Source organism: Choloepus didactylus, chromosome 22 (assembly GCF_015220235.1).
Source record: "Choloepus didactylus isolate mChoDid1 chromosome 22, mChoDid1.pri, whole genome shotgun sequence".
NCBI classification, from domain to species: Eukaryota; Metazoa; Chordata; class Mammalia; order Pilosa; family Megalonychidae; genus Choloepus; species Choloepus didactylus.
Window position 1 is genome coordinate 24,718,735 of NC_051328.1, and position 18,143 is coordinate 24,736,877.

At 35.3% G+C, this 18,143-nt stretch overlaps 1 protein-coding gene across 1 annotated transcript in view; it reads left to right on the top strand.

The window, feature by feature from the left end:
* Positions 1-16,557, top strand: part of NFAT5 (nuclear factor of activated T cells 5) — a 163,024-nt gene extending 146,467 nt beyond the window's left edge. The window contains 4 exon segments of the mRNA XM_037815724.1: positions 4,579-4,727; positions 5,469-7,950; positions 8,429-8,672; positions 8,805-16,557. Of these exon segments, the coding sequence (XP_037671652.1) occupies positions 4,579-4,727; positions 5,469-7,950; positions 8,429-8,664 (2,867 nt within the window). The 3' untranslated portion in view covers positions 8,665-8,672; positions 8,805-16,557.
* The last annotated feature ends 1,586 nt before the right edge of the window (positions 16,558-18,143 follow it).

Sequence of the window (18,143 nt, forward strand, 5' to 3'; positions counted from 1 at the left end):
ACTGTCAACCCAACAAGACCTAATTGGCGTTTATAGAATACTCCAACAACAACAGAAATACATTGTTTTCAAGCATTCATAAAACAAAGCTCCACACCTTTAAAAGAATTGAAATCATACAGCGTGTGCTCTCTGACCATAATGGAATCAAACTAGAAATCAATAACAGAAAGACAATAAGAAACTCTTCAAACACTTGGAAAATAATCAACATACTTCTAAGAAAAGAGAAAGTCTCTAAGGACATCAAAAAATATATTGAACTGAATGAAAATGAAATTTGTGGTTATGTCAGGAGCAAGTACTGCAAAATGACCCCAGGTATCAGGGTAAATGAGGAGGATAAGGGGAACAGTTGGCATATTGGCCCCTGGTTTGAGCAGTGTTCCTTCCTGCAAGCTTGGAAGAGGAGAAAGAGAAAAAAGCTTCCGTTCTGTCAAAAATGGTTCCACAGTAAATGCTTTCACAGTAAGCAGCCTTAGATTTCCCCCTAGCTCTACTAGGATTTTCTTAGCTGTAGGACAGCCAATGTTAACTGTGAAGGAAATTTTATTTTATTTTTTTTTATGGAAGGGCCTACATTCTTATTATTTCTAAAAGGTTTTTTGTTCATTTTAGTGAAGTTCCTGAACATGCTTAGCCTTTTATTTCACACAAAACTCTCCCTCTCATATACCTGTGAAATTATAAATCATGTTACAGGTTAAATATAGGTGTTTTGTTTGTTTTTATATATATTGTGGAAAGTGTTGGGGTGGTGCTGTAATTTATTATAAGGTATAAAAATATTCAAATATTTAATAATAATGTTAGAAAATAAAGGGGAAACTCACCCATAATTTCAAGATACTAATTAAAAAAATTGTGAGATACAACTAAAGCAGTGCTGAAAGGGAAATCGATAGCACTAAATACTCATATTAGAAAAGAAGAAAAGTCTTAAATCAATAAAATTAGAAAAAGAAGAGCAAAATAAACCCAAAGTAAGCAGAAGGAATGAAGTAATTAAAATAAGAACAGAATTCAGTGAAATTGAAAACAGGGGAGAAATGGAAAAAAATCAGTGAAACCAACAGCTTGTTCTTTGAAAAAAATCAGTAGAGTTGATAACCTTTAAAAGACTGATAAAAAGAGAAGACACAAATCACCAATATCAGGAATGAAATGGGTATCACTACAGATCCTTCAGTCATTAAAAGGTTAAGGGAATATTACAAATAATTTAACACTTACAAATTTGACAACCTAGAAGAAATGAACAAATAGTGTAAAAACTACAAACTACCAAAACCGAACCAAGATTAAATTGATATACAGGATCTATATTTTCTAAACAATTTAACTTGTACAGTGTGTTCAAATACCATAATTACATAGAACTTTGACTAGGAAGTGAGACCTGGTAGGTTTGTATAGGTTAATGTGAAATAGTGACACATCCCAGAGTAATTTGGGCATATAACAGAAAATATATTTACAGCCTCCCCCTCCCCAGCCCCGAGGATCTAGGGGAAGGTGTGGATGTGTTGGACATCCTCACCTGGACTGGTGTTGATGTTGTCACAAACATTGGGACTGGCGGTTTGATGTGCTGAGCCATCGAGCATGGGACTTGCCCTTATGAAGCTCATTACCACAAAGGAGAGTCTAAAGTTGTATGTGATGGTGCCTAAGAGTCTCCCCCCTGAGTACCTCTTTGTTGCTCAGATGTGGCCCTCTCTCTCTCTAACTGAGCCATCTCGACAGGTGAACTCACTGCCCTGCCCCCTACGTGGGACCCGACTCCCAGGGGTGTAAATCTCCCTGGCAACGCAGAGTATGACTCCCGGGGATGAATGTGGACCTGGCATCGTGGGACTGAGAGTATCTTCTTGACCAAAAGAGGGATGCAAAATGAGATGAAATAGTTTCAGTGGCTGAGAGATTCCAAGTGGAGTCGAGAGGTCACTCTGGTGGACATTCTTATGCACTATATAGATAACACCTCTTAGGTTTTAATGTATTGGAATAGCTAGAAGTAAATACCTGAAACTACCAAACTCCAACCCAGCAGTCTGGACTCCTGAAGACAATTATATAATAATGTAGATTACAAGGGGTGACAGTGTGATTGTGAAGACCTTGTGGATCACACCCCCTTTATCTAGTGTATGGATGAGTGGAGGAATGGGGATAAAAACTAAAGGACAAATGGGGTGGGATGGGGGGATGATTTGGGTGTTTTTTTTTTTCACTTTTATTTTTTATTCTTGTTCTGGTTCTTTCTGATGTAAGGAAAATGTTTAGAGATAGATTGTGGTGATGAACGCATAACTATGTTATCATACTGTGGACAGTGGATTGTATATCATGGATGATTGTATGGTGTGTGAATGTATTTCAATAAAACTGAATTTAATAAAAAAAAGATTAAATTGATAATCTTCTGATTGGATGAGACTTCTCTCCTTGTTGAAGGCAATCTCCTTTGTTGATTGTAGATGTAATCAACCATAGATACAATCAACTGACTGATGATTTAAATTCATGAAATACCCTCACAGTAACAATCAGGCCAATGCTTGCTTGACCAGACCACTGGCTACCATAGCCTAACCAAGGTGACACATGAACTTAACCATCGCAAGGTTTAATGCAACTCTTATCAAAATTCAAGAATTTTTATAGACATAAGAAGGCTTGTTCTAAAATTAATATCGAAAGGCAGGCAAAAGCCATAGAATAACTAAAACCATCTTGGAAAAGAATAAAGTGGGAGGAATCACTCAACTCAATGGTAAGCCTTACATGTAGGTCTGTGGAACATAATCGAGAACCCAGAAATAGACCCTACAAATATACTCAAATGATTTGACAAAGGTATAAAAGCAATTCAGCTGAGGAAAGAGCCTTTTCATCCAATGGTGCTTTGTAATTGAACTAAAATAAGCAAAAAAAAAAAAAAAAAAAAAAGAACATGGGCTTAAATCTCATACCTTATACAAAAATTAACTCAAAAATGGATCATGAATGTAAATTTTAATGACAGATCTTAATAGTGAATGTGTAAGAATCTTTTCAAGGGTGACTTTCTGTTTCAGGACATATTTTTTACTACCCTTTAGCATATCTAGTAGCCCTACTGGTTTCACTCCAGAATACTTTTTTTTTACTTATCTGTTCTATTCACATAGTTCTATTTATATAGTGAACCCATATATTTCATATGGGTTCGGTGGTGAATAATGCAATATGTATTCAGCCTGACACTTTTTCTGACACAGCACAGGGGACACTGAAACGTTTACTCTCCCTTGTGACTTTCCTGGTGGCATGCAGTTTCAGAGTCCAAAATAAAACATTTTGCATCCTTGGAGCTTCCAACCCCTATGAACGCTGTGACAGGAAATAAGCTCAGAGATACAAAGAAAGGTGGTCAAACACTTGGGACATATCAAGGATTTGAAAAAAAAAATGGATCATGAACTTAAAAGTGTGTAAAACTTTTAGAAAAATTGCATCAGAGAATATGACACCAAAAGCATGAGTAAAAAATGGAAAAAAAATAAATTGGACTTCATCAAAATTTAAAACTTCTGTACATCAAAGGATGTTATCAAGAAAGTTAAAGATGTTCTACAAAATGGGAGAAAATGTTTGCAAATCATATATCTGATAAAGGTCTAGTTTCCAGAGTATACAGAAAACACAACTCAAGAACCAGACAAATAACCTAATTAAAAAGGGGACCCCTTGCCCTGACTGAGGTGGCAGAGAAGATGCTTCTGGCCTCCATCCCCACACAGAAGCTTTGAACAACCAGCAACAACTGGCAGAAGTATCTCAAAGCTCCAAAAGCTCCAGGAGGCAGTTAATGGACTGCAGTAAAAGGACAAGCACTGAATCAAGAAAAATGCTACTTTAAAGCAGTAGGATCTCATGGTGCCCTGCAATTAATGCTTAATTAGTACAGAATTTCTATTTGGCATGTTGAAAAAGTTTTGGTAATGGTTGGTGGTAGTGGTAGCACAATACTGTGTCAACTTGGCAAATTCAAGTTTTCTAAGACATTAATTTAGAAAATCAAAATTTATTTGAATACTTGTGGCATTTTCTAATGAGAAGCTTGACTTTTCTTGAGGAGAGAGATGCTCATACGATCCCATGGTCCTTAGAAAGTCTTGAGACTTAATGTTGCCAGGCAGCCATATGCTAAGAGGAGAGTATAACAGTTATAATTGAGTAGCTTTAACCTTCTGGTGATTTCTAAGTTGTATCCTGTAATATACCCTGGTCATGTTGACAGGTGTAATTACAGACACTTTGGGAGGGTCATCGGGGGATAGCTTGATAATTTAACCACTTAGGCTTGTTATTATTTAACCTACAGTCTCAGGGCCATATGAGGTATCCTCAAGCCAATGCTGCTTCAAAAAAGGGAGGGCACCTTTTGTTACACCAGTTAATTATCTCATGTTATCATTACTGTATCAGAAAAAAAGACATTTAGATCATGACTGATAGCACACTATAGAGTACAATAGTTGATTGTTTTTGTAATTTTAAACTTTTCCTTCATTTTTTTTTGTGTGTGTGCAGCCATGAAAACTACTGGATGTAACTTAGATAAGGTAAATATTCTTCCTAATGCCTTGATCACTCCACTCATATCAAGCAGTATGATTAAAAGTGAAGATGTTACTCCAATGGAAGTAACAGCAGAAAAAAGATCTTCCCCTATTTTTAAGGTGAGCTACATTGACTACCCAAAATCTTAACCTCAAATACAAAAATTGCTGTATCTTGAATGGTTTATTTCCCCCATGTTTATGTTTACTTTTCTTATTCTTTCACATTTGTTTTGCTTTGGATACACTTAATGAATTTTGCTTTTCAGAGTGACTGCTTTACACTCCAGCAAAATTGCCTATAAAAAGTTGTCCAATACTCATTTCTGACAAGGGAGCAGTTAATATAATATGTTGGTTAGACCTGTGGAATGTGGGGTATTGTTGAAAGTACTGGTTTAGCATTTTCAGAATTAGGGACATTTTATTTCTTTTTCTTCCTCAGTCTTTTCCTATAATTCCCCCTCCCTTTTGCATTTGTTCCCCCCACTCCTTGGTGTTTTCAGTGATCCACAAAATGGAGGTAGTTTTGAATTTGCTTTTAATCCAGAAAGCATAGAATTAATATGTTCTTATTACTCTTAATTTCCCTAAGCACATCAATAGGTGATTATTTTTCTACTCCTTTGTTTGAATATCTTTGCTTATATTCCTTTAAAAAAAATCCTGATGACAGATGGACATCCTGTTATCACTGAGAATAATAGTCTTGTACCTGTTTTCCAAATGATGATATAGAGTGGAAAATTGGCCATGCACATGTTTTTAGAGCAAATGAATTTTGAAGTATTAGTGTGAATTTGTTTATTATTTATATATACATATTATTTGGGTGTTTTGTGTGTGTTTTTTTTTTTTTAGACTACAAAGACAGTTGGATCAACTCAGCAAACATTAGAAAATATCTCTAACATAGCAGGAAATGGGTCTTTTTCAGTGTCATCATCTTCCCACTTACCTTCTGAAAATGAAAAGCAGCAGCAGATTCAGCCCAAGGCATTCAATCCAGAGACCTTGGCAACTATCCAAACACAGGACCTTTCTCAGCCTGGTACCTTTGCAGCAGTTTCTGCTTCTAGTCAGCTTCCCAATAGTGATGCACTACTACAACAGGCCACACAGTTTCAGACAAGAGAAACTCAGTCTAGAGAGGTGTTACAGTCAGATGGTACAATGGTTAATTTGTCACAACTGACTGAGGCATCACAGCAACAACAGCAGTCACCATTACAAGAACAAGCACAGACTTTACAACAGCAGATTTCATCAAATATTTTTCCATCTCCAAATAGTGTGAGTCAGCTACAAAATACTATTCAGCAGTTGCAAGCAGGAAGTTTTACAGGCAGTAGTGCCAGTGGCAGCAGTGGAAATGTTGATTTAGTACAACAGGTTTTAGAGGCACAACAACAGTTATCTTCAGTTTTATTTTCTACTCCAGATGGAAATGAGAATGTTCAAGAACAGCTTAGTGCAGACATTTTTCAACAAGTCAGTCAAATTCAGAATAGCGTAAGCCCTGGAATGTTTTCCTCAACAGAGCCAGCAGTCCATACCAGACCAGATAATTTAATACCTGGAAGAGCTGAAAATGTTCATTCACAGACTGAAAACACATTATCTAATCAGCAACAGCAACAACAGCAACAGCAAGTGATGGAATCATCAGCTGCAATGGTGATAGAGATGCAACAGAGTATCTGCCAGGCAGCTGCCCAGATTCAATCAGAGTTATTTCCTTCAACTGCTTCAGCAAATGGAAACCTTCAACAATCTCCAGTTTACCAGCAGACTTCTCACATGATGAGTGCATTATCTACCAATGAGGACATGCAAATGCAATGTGAATTGTTTTCTTCTCCTCCTGCAGTTTCTGGAAATGAAACTTCTACAACCACCACACAACAGGTTGCAACCCCTGGCACTACCATGTTTCAGACATCAGGTTCAGGAGATGGAGAAGAAACTGGAGCACAAGCAAAACAGATTCAGAACAGTGTCTTTCAGACCATGGTCCAAATGCAACATAGTGGAGACAATCAACCTCAAGTTAACCTTTTTTCATCCACAAAAAGTATGATGAGTGTTCAGAATAGTGGTACCCAGCAACAAGGTAACGGTTTATTTCAACAAGGTAATGAGATGATGTCACTTCAATCTGGAAATTTTTTGCAGCAGCCTTCTCATTCACAGGCTCAACTTTTTCATCCTCAAAATCCTATTGCTGATGCTCAGAACCTTTCCCAAGAAACTCAAGGTTCTATTTTTCATAGTTCAAGTCCTATTGTCCACAGTCAGACTTCTACAACCTCCTCTGAACAAATGCAGCCTCCAATGTTTCATTCGCAGAGTACCATCGCTGTGCTCCAGGGCTCTTCTGTTCCTCAAGACCAGCAATCAACCAACATATTTCTTTCCCAGAGTCCTATGAATAATCTTCAAACTAACACAGTAGCTCAAGAAGAACAGATTTCATTTTTTGCAGCACAGAACTCAATTTCTCCACTTCAGTCAACATCAAACACTGAGCAGCAAGCTGCTTTCCAACAGCAAGCTCCAATATCACACATCCAGACCCCTATGCTTTCCCAAGAACAGGCACAACCCTCCCAGCAGGGTTTATTCCAGCCTCAGGTGTCCCTGGGCTCCCTTCCACCTAATCCAATGCCTCAAAACCAACAAGGAACAATCTTTCAGTCACAGCACTCAATAGTTGCCATCCAGAGTAACTCTCAATCCCAGGAGCAGCAGCAACAGCAGCAGCAGCAACAGCAACAACAGCAGAGCATTTTATTCAGTAATCAGAATACCCTGGCTACAATGGCATCTCAAAAGCAGCCACCACCCAACATGATATTCAACCCAAATCAAAATCCAATGTCTAGTCAGGAGCAACAAAACCAGTCTATTTTTCACCAACAAAATAATATGGCCCCAATGAATCAAGAGCAGCAGCCCATGCAATTTCAGAATCAGCCCACAGTTTCCTCACTTCAGAACCCAGGTTCGACCCAGTCTGAATCACCACAGACCTTGTTCCATTCCTCTCCTCAGATTCAGTTGGTCCAAGGGTCACCTAGTTCTCAAGAGCAGCAAGTAACACTCTTCCTTTCTCCAGCATCCATGTCTGCATTGCAGACCAGTATAAACCAACAAGACATGCAACAATCTCCTCTTTATTCCCCTCAGAACAACATGCCTGGAATCCAAGCGGCCACTTCTTCACCTCAACCACAGGCTACTTTATTTCACAGCACTGCAGGAGGCACAATGAACCAACTACAAAATTCTCCTGGCTCATCTCAGCAGACTTCAGGAATGTTCTTATTTGGCATTCAAAATAGTAAGAAACTCTTTCTTTCTAATTTCACATTACTTGTTACTTGGTTCAAATAGATATTGTTAAAAGGAAGCAAAACACAGTTTTAAGAGCACAGATTGGAGTTAGAATTGGGTTCAAGTCCCAGCTCTGCCATATATAGACTGAGATCTTGGACAAGTTATTTGACCTTAATGAGCTTCAATTTCCACATATAAATACTGATAATACTATTAATGTTTATATACCAAAAAAAAAAAAAAAAAAAAATTGATGCTAACTAAGCAAAGTTGTATATTTATACCACTCAGAGGAAAATTCCTAAGTGACTTCAAGTGGCGTTCTGAGAAAACCTTTTCCTTGGGCTGTCAGGTGCTTCATGTTTAGTCATATACCAGGCGAACACAATACTAAACTTCACAGCAACTAATAAATAGCTTCTCATGTATCCTAACAGAAAGTAACTAATCAGGTAGCTTTTCCATTTTAAATGTCTCTGCAGACTGTAGTCAGCTTTTAACCTCTGGACCAGCTACATTGCCAGATCAGCTGATGGCTATAAGTCAACCAGGCCAGCCACAAAATGAGGGCCAGCCACCTGTGACAACACTTTTGTCTCAGCAAATACCAGAGAATTCTCCACTGGCATCCTCTATAAACACCAACCAGAACATTGAAAAGATCGATTTGCTTGTTTCATTGCAAAACCAAGGGAACAACTTGACTGGCTCCTTTTAATTGGATACGTAAGTATTGCATTTTAGCTTCTTGTTGAAAAACATCAGCAAGTTTTATTCTTAACAGATTTGGGCTGATTAATAGCACTGTTTAGATTCTAATCTTTTAAAAGATAGCTTTTTCTTTCTGTTTTTTTTTAGAAATTCCGTGAAGAAAATCCCAATTCTAAGATATCCTGAGATGTTGTGGTTCCATGAGGATTATTGAACTGTTACTTTAAAACAAAATGAAATATGAAAAACTGTGTTTCAATAAATGAATAGATTTTACTCTGACTGCAGAAGAGCACACCTATTGCAGTGATTAGCCACCAATGTTAACATCTTCATATTTTATATTCTAGTAACAGTGGTGACTGAGAATCAATTTGAGTTTTCAGCTGACAGAATTAATTGTTATTTTCTTAGGCACTATTTCCTTAAAAATACAGTTTAAATTCAAGGCTGGACCACTCAGTCATTATTGCTATTAGAAAATAATTCATATTGTTATGTTTACTTTTGTTCTTCATTATTTTCTTTTCTGCATTGTTTTAGTCAAGTAATGACTTTTGAAAAAGTAAAGTTCAAATAATAACTAAAGCTGTGATTTTCAGTGTACAAAGCACAGCTATTGGCCAAAGTGAAGGAATCTTATTTTTAGTTTTTATGGAGAGACTGAAGGGGTAACATTCTTTATTAACATAAAGGCAGACAACACAGTTACAAAACTGGGGACAGTTGGAATGCTATTGAGTTTATTTTTCAGAGTTGTTAAATTTCTGTGTTTCTATTAGAGGTTTAGCCATAACTGTGCATAGAAAAATAATTATCTTGCTCTATAAAAAAATGAAGGGGATAATATATGGTAAATTATGTTCTGACATCTTCTGTAGTAGTTTAAACTGACAGTTATTTGAGTCTGTTTTCCTCTTAACCCTGACTTAGATAGGTTTTCTCTTTTTGTATTCATCCATGTTATTCTTCCCTTTTTATTTTATCTTAAACAATTATTAATATACTACTGGCTTTATGACCCTGTAGCAACTTAAAGGAAAAAGGCCACGTTTATCTAGGGTGACCTAGGAACTCCTCCAGAACACATCAGGAGAGTACCCTTTGAGTAATTGATTGGGAGTTGATTCCTGAGAAACATTGCATTTTTATTTTTCCATTAACGGTGCTGTTCTGAAGTCTTCAAATTTTTCCCTCTAATAGGAAACTATACTTTTTAATTAGAAAAAAACAAAACTAAAATTTCTTGAAACATCACTTCTCCCTGAGCTGCAGTAAGTAAAATTCACTTGTCACCTCAGTGCTTTACAGTTTGAAATGGTCACTTATCTGATGGTTCCCACGAGCCTTAGACTTTACAGGGTCATACTGTTGAAGAATTAATTTGTATTCCATCTATAAAGAGCAAAATAATACACTCCAGAACTTGCAGTTGTAGCATTAGTTATACAGTTTGGGTGTTCTTGCCACCCATGGGATGCCTGCTTCTCACTACAACCTGTTATCTGGATATGTGCTTATTTCTTATTTTCCTTTTGGCATGTAGAAAACTGTTAAAACAGCTTAAGGCCAAACTGTGTGTGGCTTTTACAAGTTGAGGAACTGATTTGGTTTCCTTGTATCTTTTTTAAGTGTATAAAAAAACCTGTTGATTGTTTGTTGAAAGCTACCTGTTTTTTGTTGTTTTTTGTGTTTTTTGTTTTTTTTTTTAATTTGTTTCTGTCTTATACAGTTAGTTGAACTGTGTGGAATTGTGTTGGTTTTGTTTATACAGCCAGATCCCACCCCACCCCCACCCCCTTTTTGTGATGGTCTTCCTTGGTTCTTTGAATGTGCTCTTCTTCTAATGTGTTTTTTATCTTTATTATCATATATTCTTCCCTCCACCCAGCCCTTTCTTTCTTTCTCTCTCTGACTGAGAGGCATTTAATTACGTTTTCAGTAGTACAGGCTTCTTGCCGATATGAAGGGAACTTTTCAGAAAGAGACCTACTCTGGGTCATTTAATTTTGAATACAGTTTTCAATCGTTCAAGTTTTGGATGGTTTATATCTAATGTGTGTTTCATTTTTTTGGAAAGCTATATTTTGTATTTAGGAAATGGTATACTATTTTGCTATTTGTACTAAGTGAGTACATTGGCATAAATATAGAAATTTATATATATACATATATATAAACTATTCTTTTTTTGCCACACATTTTTGTGGTAAATTTGTGAGTTTGTCTGATGTTCTACCACAACGTGGCGTCTGATAACAGTGGGGGGAGGGGGGTTGTTTTGTCTTTATCACGTATTTAAGAATCTTTAAAAAAAAATGACCTGTTCATCTATGGCCATTCTATCAAGCAGTACCTTGTTACCTTGATGTTATTAGTGGGCTAAAGGCAGCATACTGTATGTTTGCTGGTTTCTCAACTCAGCAAAATGTTAGAGTAAGGAAACCTATCTAGGCAGTTGTGTCAAATGGTGTTCACAAGAATGAGCCATTCAGTCTTTGCTCGCTGTATATTTAATATTTTATTATTGTTATTGTTATTATTAATTGGCTTTCTGTATCTATGCCTTTTATTTATAAAGACAATAAAAAAAAAAAACCATGTTTGTAATTTTAATAACATTTTCCCCATCTTGTAATATCCAAATCTACTTCATAAATTCTCTGAACCAAAAGCATTTTCTTCAATATATCTCTTCTCCCCCTACCCCTATCAGGAAAAATTATCCAGTATAGTTCAGGTTATGAGAAGGATCAGCCACACAATCCAGTGTTTCAGCTTTGAAAGGTGAAAACTCCAACTTTAGAGGGTTGCTTGTAGTGTCAGAGAAAGCAAGAAGTAGAAATAAAACACTCCGAGTTTTCTGAATTTTTTACTAAGAGACCACACAGAGACTCAGGAAATCTTATTTGTTCACCAAGTTCCAATTAGAATGTTTGTTAACTGTACTTTGGATGAAGTATGGGCAGAAGACTGGCTTGTGTCCTGACTTCTGTTGTTTAACAAGAGGTTTATCATTGTAAAATGTGGATTGCCAATGCCAAGTCACCAGGGACCAATTTTCTGTTTTATAATACCTAAGTTTAGAACAGAACATATACCTGAACTGTAGTGGTTTGTTTGGATGAAGGCAGAAAACCCAATTTTTATTTTCATAAATTTTGTGGTTCTTTATACAAGGACTGTTCTATGCTACTATGTTCTTATTAAATAATGATGGCCTTTTTGTTTTATTTTGTTTTGTTTTGTTTTTACATTGATAAATGTTCGTTACCCTTAAAGGCCAATGTTCAGTACAGCATTCTGAATATATGATTGGTTACAGAAAGCATTTGTCTTCTTGTTGAAGAACTTGGGAATTAGCTCAGTGGTTGATACTTGTGTTAATAATGCAGTTCCCAGAATACTGTTACAAGATATAGCTGCATGTGGAAGAGACTCAAAGAGCCAGAAAGGCTTTGGAAACAATAGTTTATTAGATTTATTTTATGGCAGAAGGACCTAAATAAACTGTGAACCACGTTTTATTTCTTTATATTATATTCAATTGTTCTTGCTTTCAGCAACTCACAATGCTTGGAGCTTATCTCTTTGTCTCTGTGAATGTGTGTGTGTGTGTGTGTGTGTGTGTGTGTGTTTTATTCCTTATTGTCATTCCATTACATATCCATACCAACATAGGAGAAAATAATTTGAAGTCGTATTTTGCCTTTGAGCTTTATCGTGTTAACCTTTGTAATTACAGTATCATGTTCTTTAGCCAATGCATATTTGTTCTAGCCAGTCTCCCTAGGACAGGTTTTTAAAGGGCTTTGTTTATTGTAGAAGCAGTATTAATAAGGAGTTTTCCTTGCTTTCTTGCTTGCTTGCTTGTTTGCTTGCTTGCTTGCTTTTTTGTAATATTTATATGCTGTAGTAAGGAAGTGATGTTTAAACCATTGTTTTAGAAAAGTGAAATGTCAGAAGCATCAACAAATAAAGACCAGATAAAATGCTTTCATAATGAAAATCACAAATTCAGTGTGGTTTATAAATATTCACTAGGAGGACTCAGAGACTTTTTCATTTTTCTTGTGAAAATTTCTGTTCGCTTATCTGTTTCCCAGTTATTTTTTTCTAATCACTAAAAAGTATGTGGGTCCTATTAGCCTTATACTGCTTCATGACCAGAGGCTTCACCCCTAACCGAGACAGCAATCTCATATCTACATGGAGGGACTTAATGAAAGGGAGACACTGCATAGTTCAGAAGATTTACTAGAAAAATAGCTCAGAATATATACTTAGTAAGTGGGTTAGTAGAATCTTATAACATGTATTAAAAAAAGAGGTTTTCTTTGCTGCCTGTTTGGTCACTAAAACTAAATTGTGGAGATAATGTTCATAATGTAGAATAATCAGAATAACTAAAATATTATTTGTAAATTGTCCCAGTGCTCTAATTACTTCTTTAATCCCCATTTATTTTCATGCCATGCTAGTTTCATTTATTAATAATATTTTTTCTCCACTTTCTCTTTCATGAAAAATTTTTAATTGCTATTTTATTTCTAGATTAAGTGGTTATGGAAAAGTGACTTTTTACTTTGGTAGTGCTCATTTCTTAAAATTTTGTTTTTCACTATTGCCAGAAATTGTAAACTAGTGGTTTTAATAGGTCTCAACTTTTATTTTTTCCATTTTAGCAATTCCTTTTTCCATTCTTTGATCACTACAGAAAACTTCCTAAGCCTCTAACTCCCTTTAACATAACAAATTAGATGCATTATTAGAATTATTCCTTTGAGGGAGGATAAGTAGGAGGTTACAGAATTATACTGTTTTGGCTTATATAAATTAACTATACATTTGTTTTCATCTAGACCAAGTAATGATAGGTCTTAAATGAATGCTACATATCTGTGAGACTCCATGCACACAAAGGTGTGTAGTTAAATTTCAGGAAGGAAGTGTTTAAAACATCTGCTCTGATCTTAATTCGATGAATGAAAATAAGTCACTAAAACATAGTTTAGGCAAAGCCTGGTAATGTCAATTTTTTCTAACTAGATATGGTCAAGTAATTCTTTATGGTGGACTTCTTAGCCCATCAGAACCTCAGTTAATCTACTTAGGAAAAATCGTGTCACAGGAAATGAGGAAGAAGTTACATCTGAGTTCCTCTAGAACTAAGTTAATTATTCCTTTCAACCAGATACAGTTAATTGAGTATCCCTCTGTTTTTTTTTAATTAATTTTGCCTGTGTTCCAGCTCCTTAAAACAAGTGGTAGTACCTAAATAAAGAGCCATTGGCAACAGGTCAAGATGGTAGTAACTTCGGGATAGAGCTGCTTTCCCCATGTGAGTATTTCCATGACTGTTAGTGACACTGAAGACTGCAGACCTTTATGCAGTATTCTTAATACACAATTGATATTCTGCACTTTATTCATTCCAAAGAAGCCAAGAATGCTGTATAATGATGATTCCTTCTTAATAAATACACCTTAATTATTTAGAATACTTATGTTCCTTTTTATTTTGGATAGCTAACTTGGTATGAGTGTTACGTGGATATTTTCTAAAATGACACTATAATAGGAGTTTAAGCCTTTGAAATGTAATTGACTATAAGGGGAACTTATTACACTCCAGCAAATCATTTTAGAAACATATGTTTGAGAGTTAATTAAAACCAGCCCTCTTCCTTATATTTTCCATGTCATGTACTAAGAACCTTATAATACATAGTTTTCTGCAAATATATTTTTGTATAAACCAATGATTCTCAAAGTATGGCCCAGCAGCCAGCATCACTGTCACCTGGGAACTAGTTAGAAATGCAAATTCTGGGGTCTATTCTCAGACATACTAAATCACTGTTGGAAGTGGGGTCTGGCAATCTGTGTTTTAACAAGCCCACCAAGTGATTCTGATGCACGTTTAAGCTTGAGAACCACTAATGTAACCTCTCATATAGTAAGATCTAGAAAGTTTTTTTTCCACTCATACAAATACAGTTATACATTGTTCTTTATGTACATTCAACATAACCTGGTTATTCATTATCATTTATTGGCAATGATAATTTGTTCTCAGTACTGCCTACAGAAATATAGTATATCTTATGTACATATATAATTAGTCTAATTATTGATATTCAGTTTATTTAGTTTGGCATTTTCCTACCACTTACTTAAAAGTTTACCTTAAATAACAGATTAATATACAAAGGTATATGTATATTTCTATATTTCTATATATGTAATGTTCTATATTTCTTTTAATTGTTATTACATTTAAGTAGCTAATATAATTGATGGGTGCTAAAGTCTCCTGTTTATCCATAAAATGGGTACATTGTGGGCAGTGATAATATACAAGCTTTTCATTGCCCCTTACTTTACCAGCAGACCACAATTTTGCTCTGGCTAGACCAACCTTCAGAACAAAATTATTTGTCATTCCCCACATTTATATTTGTATCTGAGATAATAAGCAAGATAACTGGCCAGATCAACAGAGCACCTTATTTAATTTCCTTTTTTCAATAAGTAAAACTTCTTTAAAAGTAGATTGCTTCGTGTAAGAATAAATGCAGTAGAGATATAGCTATCTTTGGTAGCTTATGCTCCTGACAAAAGTTATTCCCTAAAATAAGTATTAAACAAAATAATGCATTATATAATTTTGGTGTTTCTCCCTTCTCAACTGTATGCATCATGGTAAGTTAAATACAAGTTTAGTAGATATGTACATTCATTTTAGCCTCCCTGTGTAATTTCAATACTTCCATAATTGTTTTAATCTTCGCCCCACTGTTTACAAATCATCAGTTAGTTAATTCATTAAAGAAAAATTCACATTTCAGAATGAAAGTATCTTAAATGAAAAGTCATTTTATAAAAATCATCACTGCTATCTTTGCTTATTACTAGCTGTGGAAATATAAGCGGGTTACTCTACAAGCTTTGGTGCTGGCAAAAGTATGTAGGCAAACTGTTGGGAGATGCTCTAGTTACAGTCCTCCTTTCTTGTTCCCTTTCTCCCTTCCCCACTTTATTGCATAATTTCTGTACCCAAAGCATTCTACCACAACTCTATTTGACTATAACTTGTAATACCTCCTTAATAAGCCCCATGTTTAACCATAAATCTTGATCCCTCTGCTCTCTTCTCTCGTTTTTTTTTGTTTTTTTTCCATAAGTCATTTGCCTGGTATGAAATATTTTGTCAAGATTGCTTATTATTATTATTTCTTTAGCTAATAAACCTCAGGACAACATACATACACACAGTCTCAGATGTTTGAGAGTTGGTTTGGAATCAGACTTCTATGTCCAACAAAGAACTGTCCTGCACTGAAGTTTTTATACTTCAGTAGCTACAGTGAACTTGATTCCAGTGAACTTGAGCTAATTTCTTTTGATCTGATAAATGTATCGTCTCATCTTGTTCTCTTACTCCTAGTTGATAAGCTCCAAGTAGTTGCTACTTTTTTGACAACTTTTATTGTTTCATTCACTTCTTTTACTCAGTTTTTTAAGTAAGTATACTACAAGTATTTCATTAACCTATTCTCAAGTGGTTTAGTTATCATTCTGCCATTTAAATTTTTTATTTAATTTTCTTTTCTTGAGCTTACTTATCAACCACTGAACTGCCTTCTTCCATTGTCCTGCAGTGATGTAAGGGTTACATTTTTGTGTGTATGGCTTTCATAGTTGAGATTTCAGAGCACTGATACCAGATGTTTTCAGTTTCTTCTCCGGGGGGATTTCATTTGCATCTATGTTTTTAGCTATCTGTGATAACTTGTTAAATATTAAAAAGATATTTTGCTTCTATTGGAACATTTGTATACTCGCAACTATATTTCTGTAAACAGCTGCAGTCAAAATAAAATATTGAAAGTTTTCATTTTGTGGTGGGTAACTGTCTTTTTTCCTCAAACTGTGTGATTAAATTCATATCCATGAATGTGAATATTGAGCAACATGAATATGTGGCTGAAATTAAATCATTAGGAAAGAGACATGAAATACGGAAATATTTTTGAGTAGTTACTTTGTGCCTACTATTTTGCCAGACACAGTATAAATGACTTAGTGTGACAGAAGTTTTGTTTGTTTTACTTAGTTTAAATATTTCATACTTAGTAAAGTAATATATACACATGGGATCAAATCATGTAGAAGTGCTCTCATGAAAACCAAGTCTTCTCTACCCTCAGTCCTACACCTAGAAGCAGTCTCTTTGTTCTTCTAGTAGTTGTTTCCACATGTATAAATAGTGTTTACAACTGTGGTACATATAACCAGTAGTGGTACTCAAAATGACTTCAGGTGATACATGGATGAACATTATTTTTAAACTTACATGTATTAATGTTTTAATGTGCACTAGAAAAAATGTGTCCACGTACCAGACTATGGGGGGAAAAGTGAGTCAATTTAAAGATAAATATTAAGTAAATATTAATACAGATGATATATGGATATCATGCATATAGTATATAAATAACTGAAGTTTAAGAAAACCTGCTTTGGACAGTATGTTTATACCTTCTTATTTTGTCAAATTTATAGACAGTATCTGTTAATTCTATGAAAGAGTGACCACGTTTTTTTAACATTCAAATGTATACACCTAAATGATTATCATTTTGGGAGACCATATATTTATTTCATCAATGCTACCATTGTTCTAAACATGTTTAAAAGTTGTCTTTTGGCATTTATTGACATCAACAGCACTGAAAAAAGTAATAATCAAATGAAATTTTAAGTTATAAATATCAAATTGTATTCTTTGGTCCAAAAACATCATCTGTGAACAAAAGACTGCTATGAAGATGGAACTGCAGTGGGGTGTGGTTGCCAAAAATCTGAAGCAATCTTGGGTTACATAATTGAAGTAGTGTCCAGAACAAGGGAGATAATTGTCCTGCTGTATTCCAAGCTGGTAGGAACACAGCTCTGTCACCTTAAAAGGAACAAATTCTTAGCAGCCATATAATTGAGACTAGAGAGAATTGGAACATCATTTATCCCCACTTAGGACACAACAGGGGCTCTAAAGGTGAAAAAGCAACTGTAGTTTGTCAGCAGCAACACTAATGGTCCTGCACGGATCACTGACATATTTATTTGTTCATTTAACTTTCTTCACTAGCATGCAAACTCCATGAGGGCAGATACTTTGTTTTGCTTGTTGCTGTATCCCGTTGCCTGGAAGAGTGCTGGCACATTGACTGGATAAATCAGAATAAATCAGTGTGGCAGGATCAGATAAATTAGAATAAGACTGCCCCATGGCATTTGTTTACTGCCTTCTCTCTGTTTTTCTTGGTTTCTGCACCACTCTTATCTGGTTCTGTGTGTCTTCAAATTCCCCAAAAGGATTTGAATAGTTGGTTCTATTACCATTCATTTAAAACAGCCCTGTTGGGTTAACTCTCAAGCCAAGCCACCTTATAGACCTCTGGCCATACTTTATTATTGAAT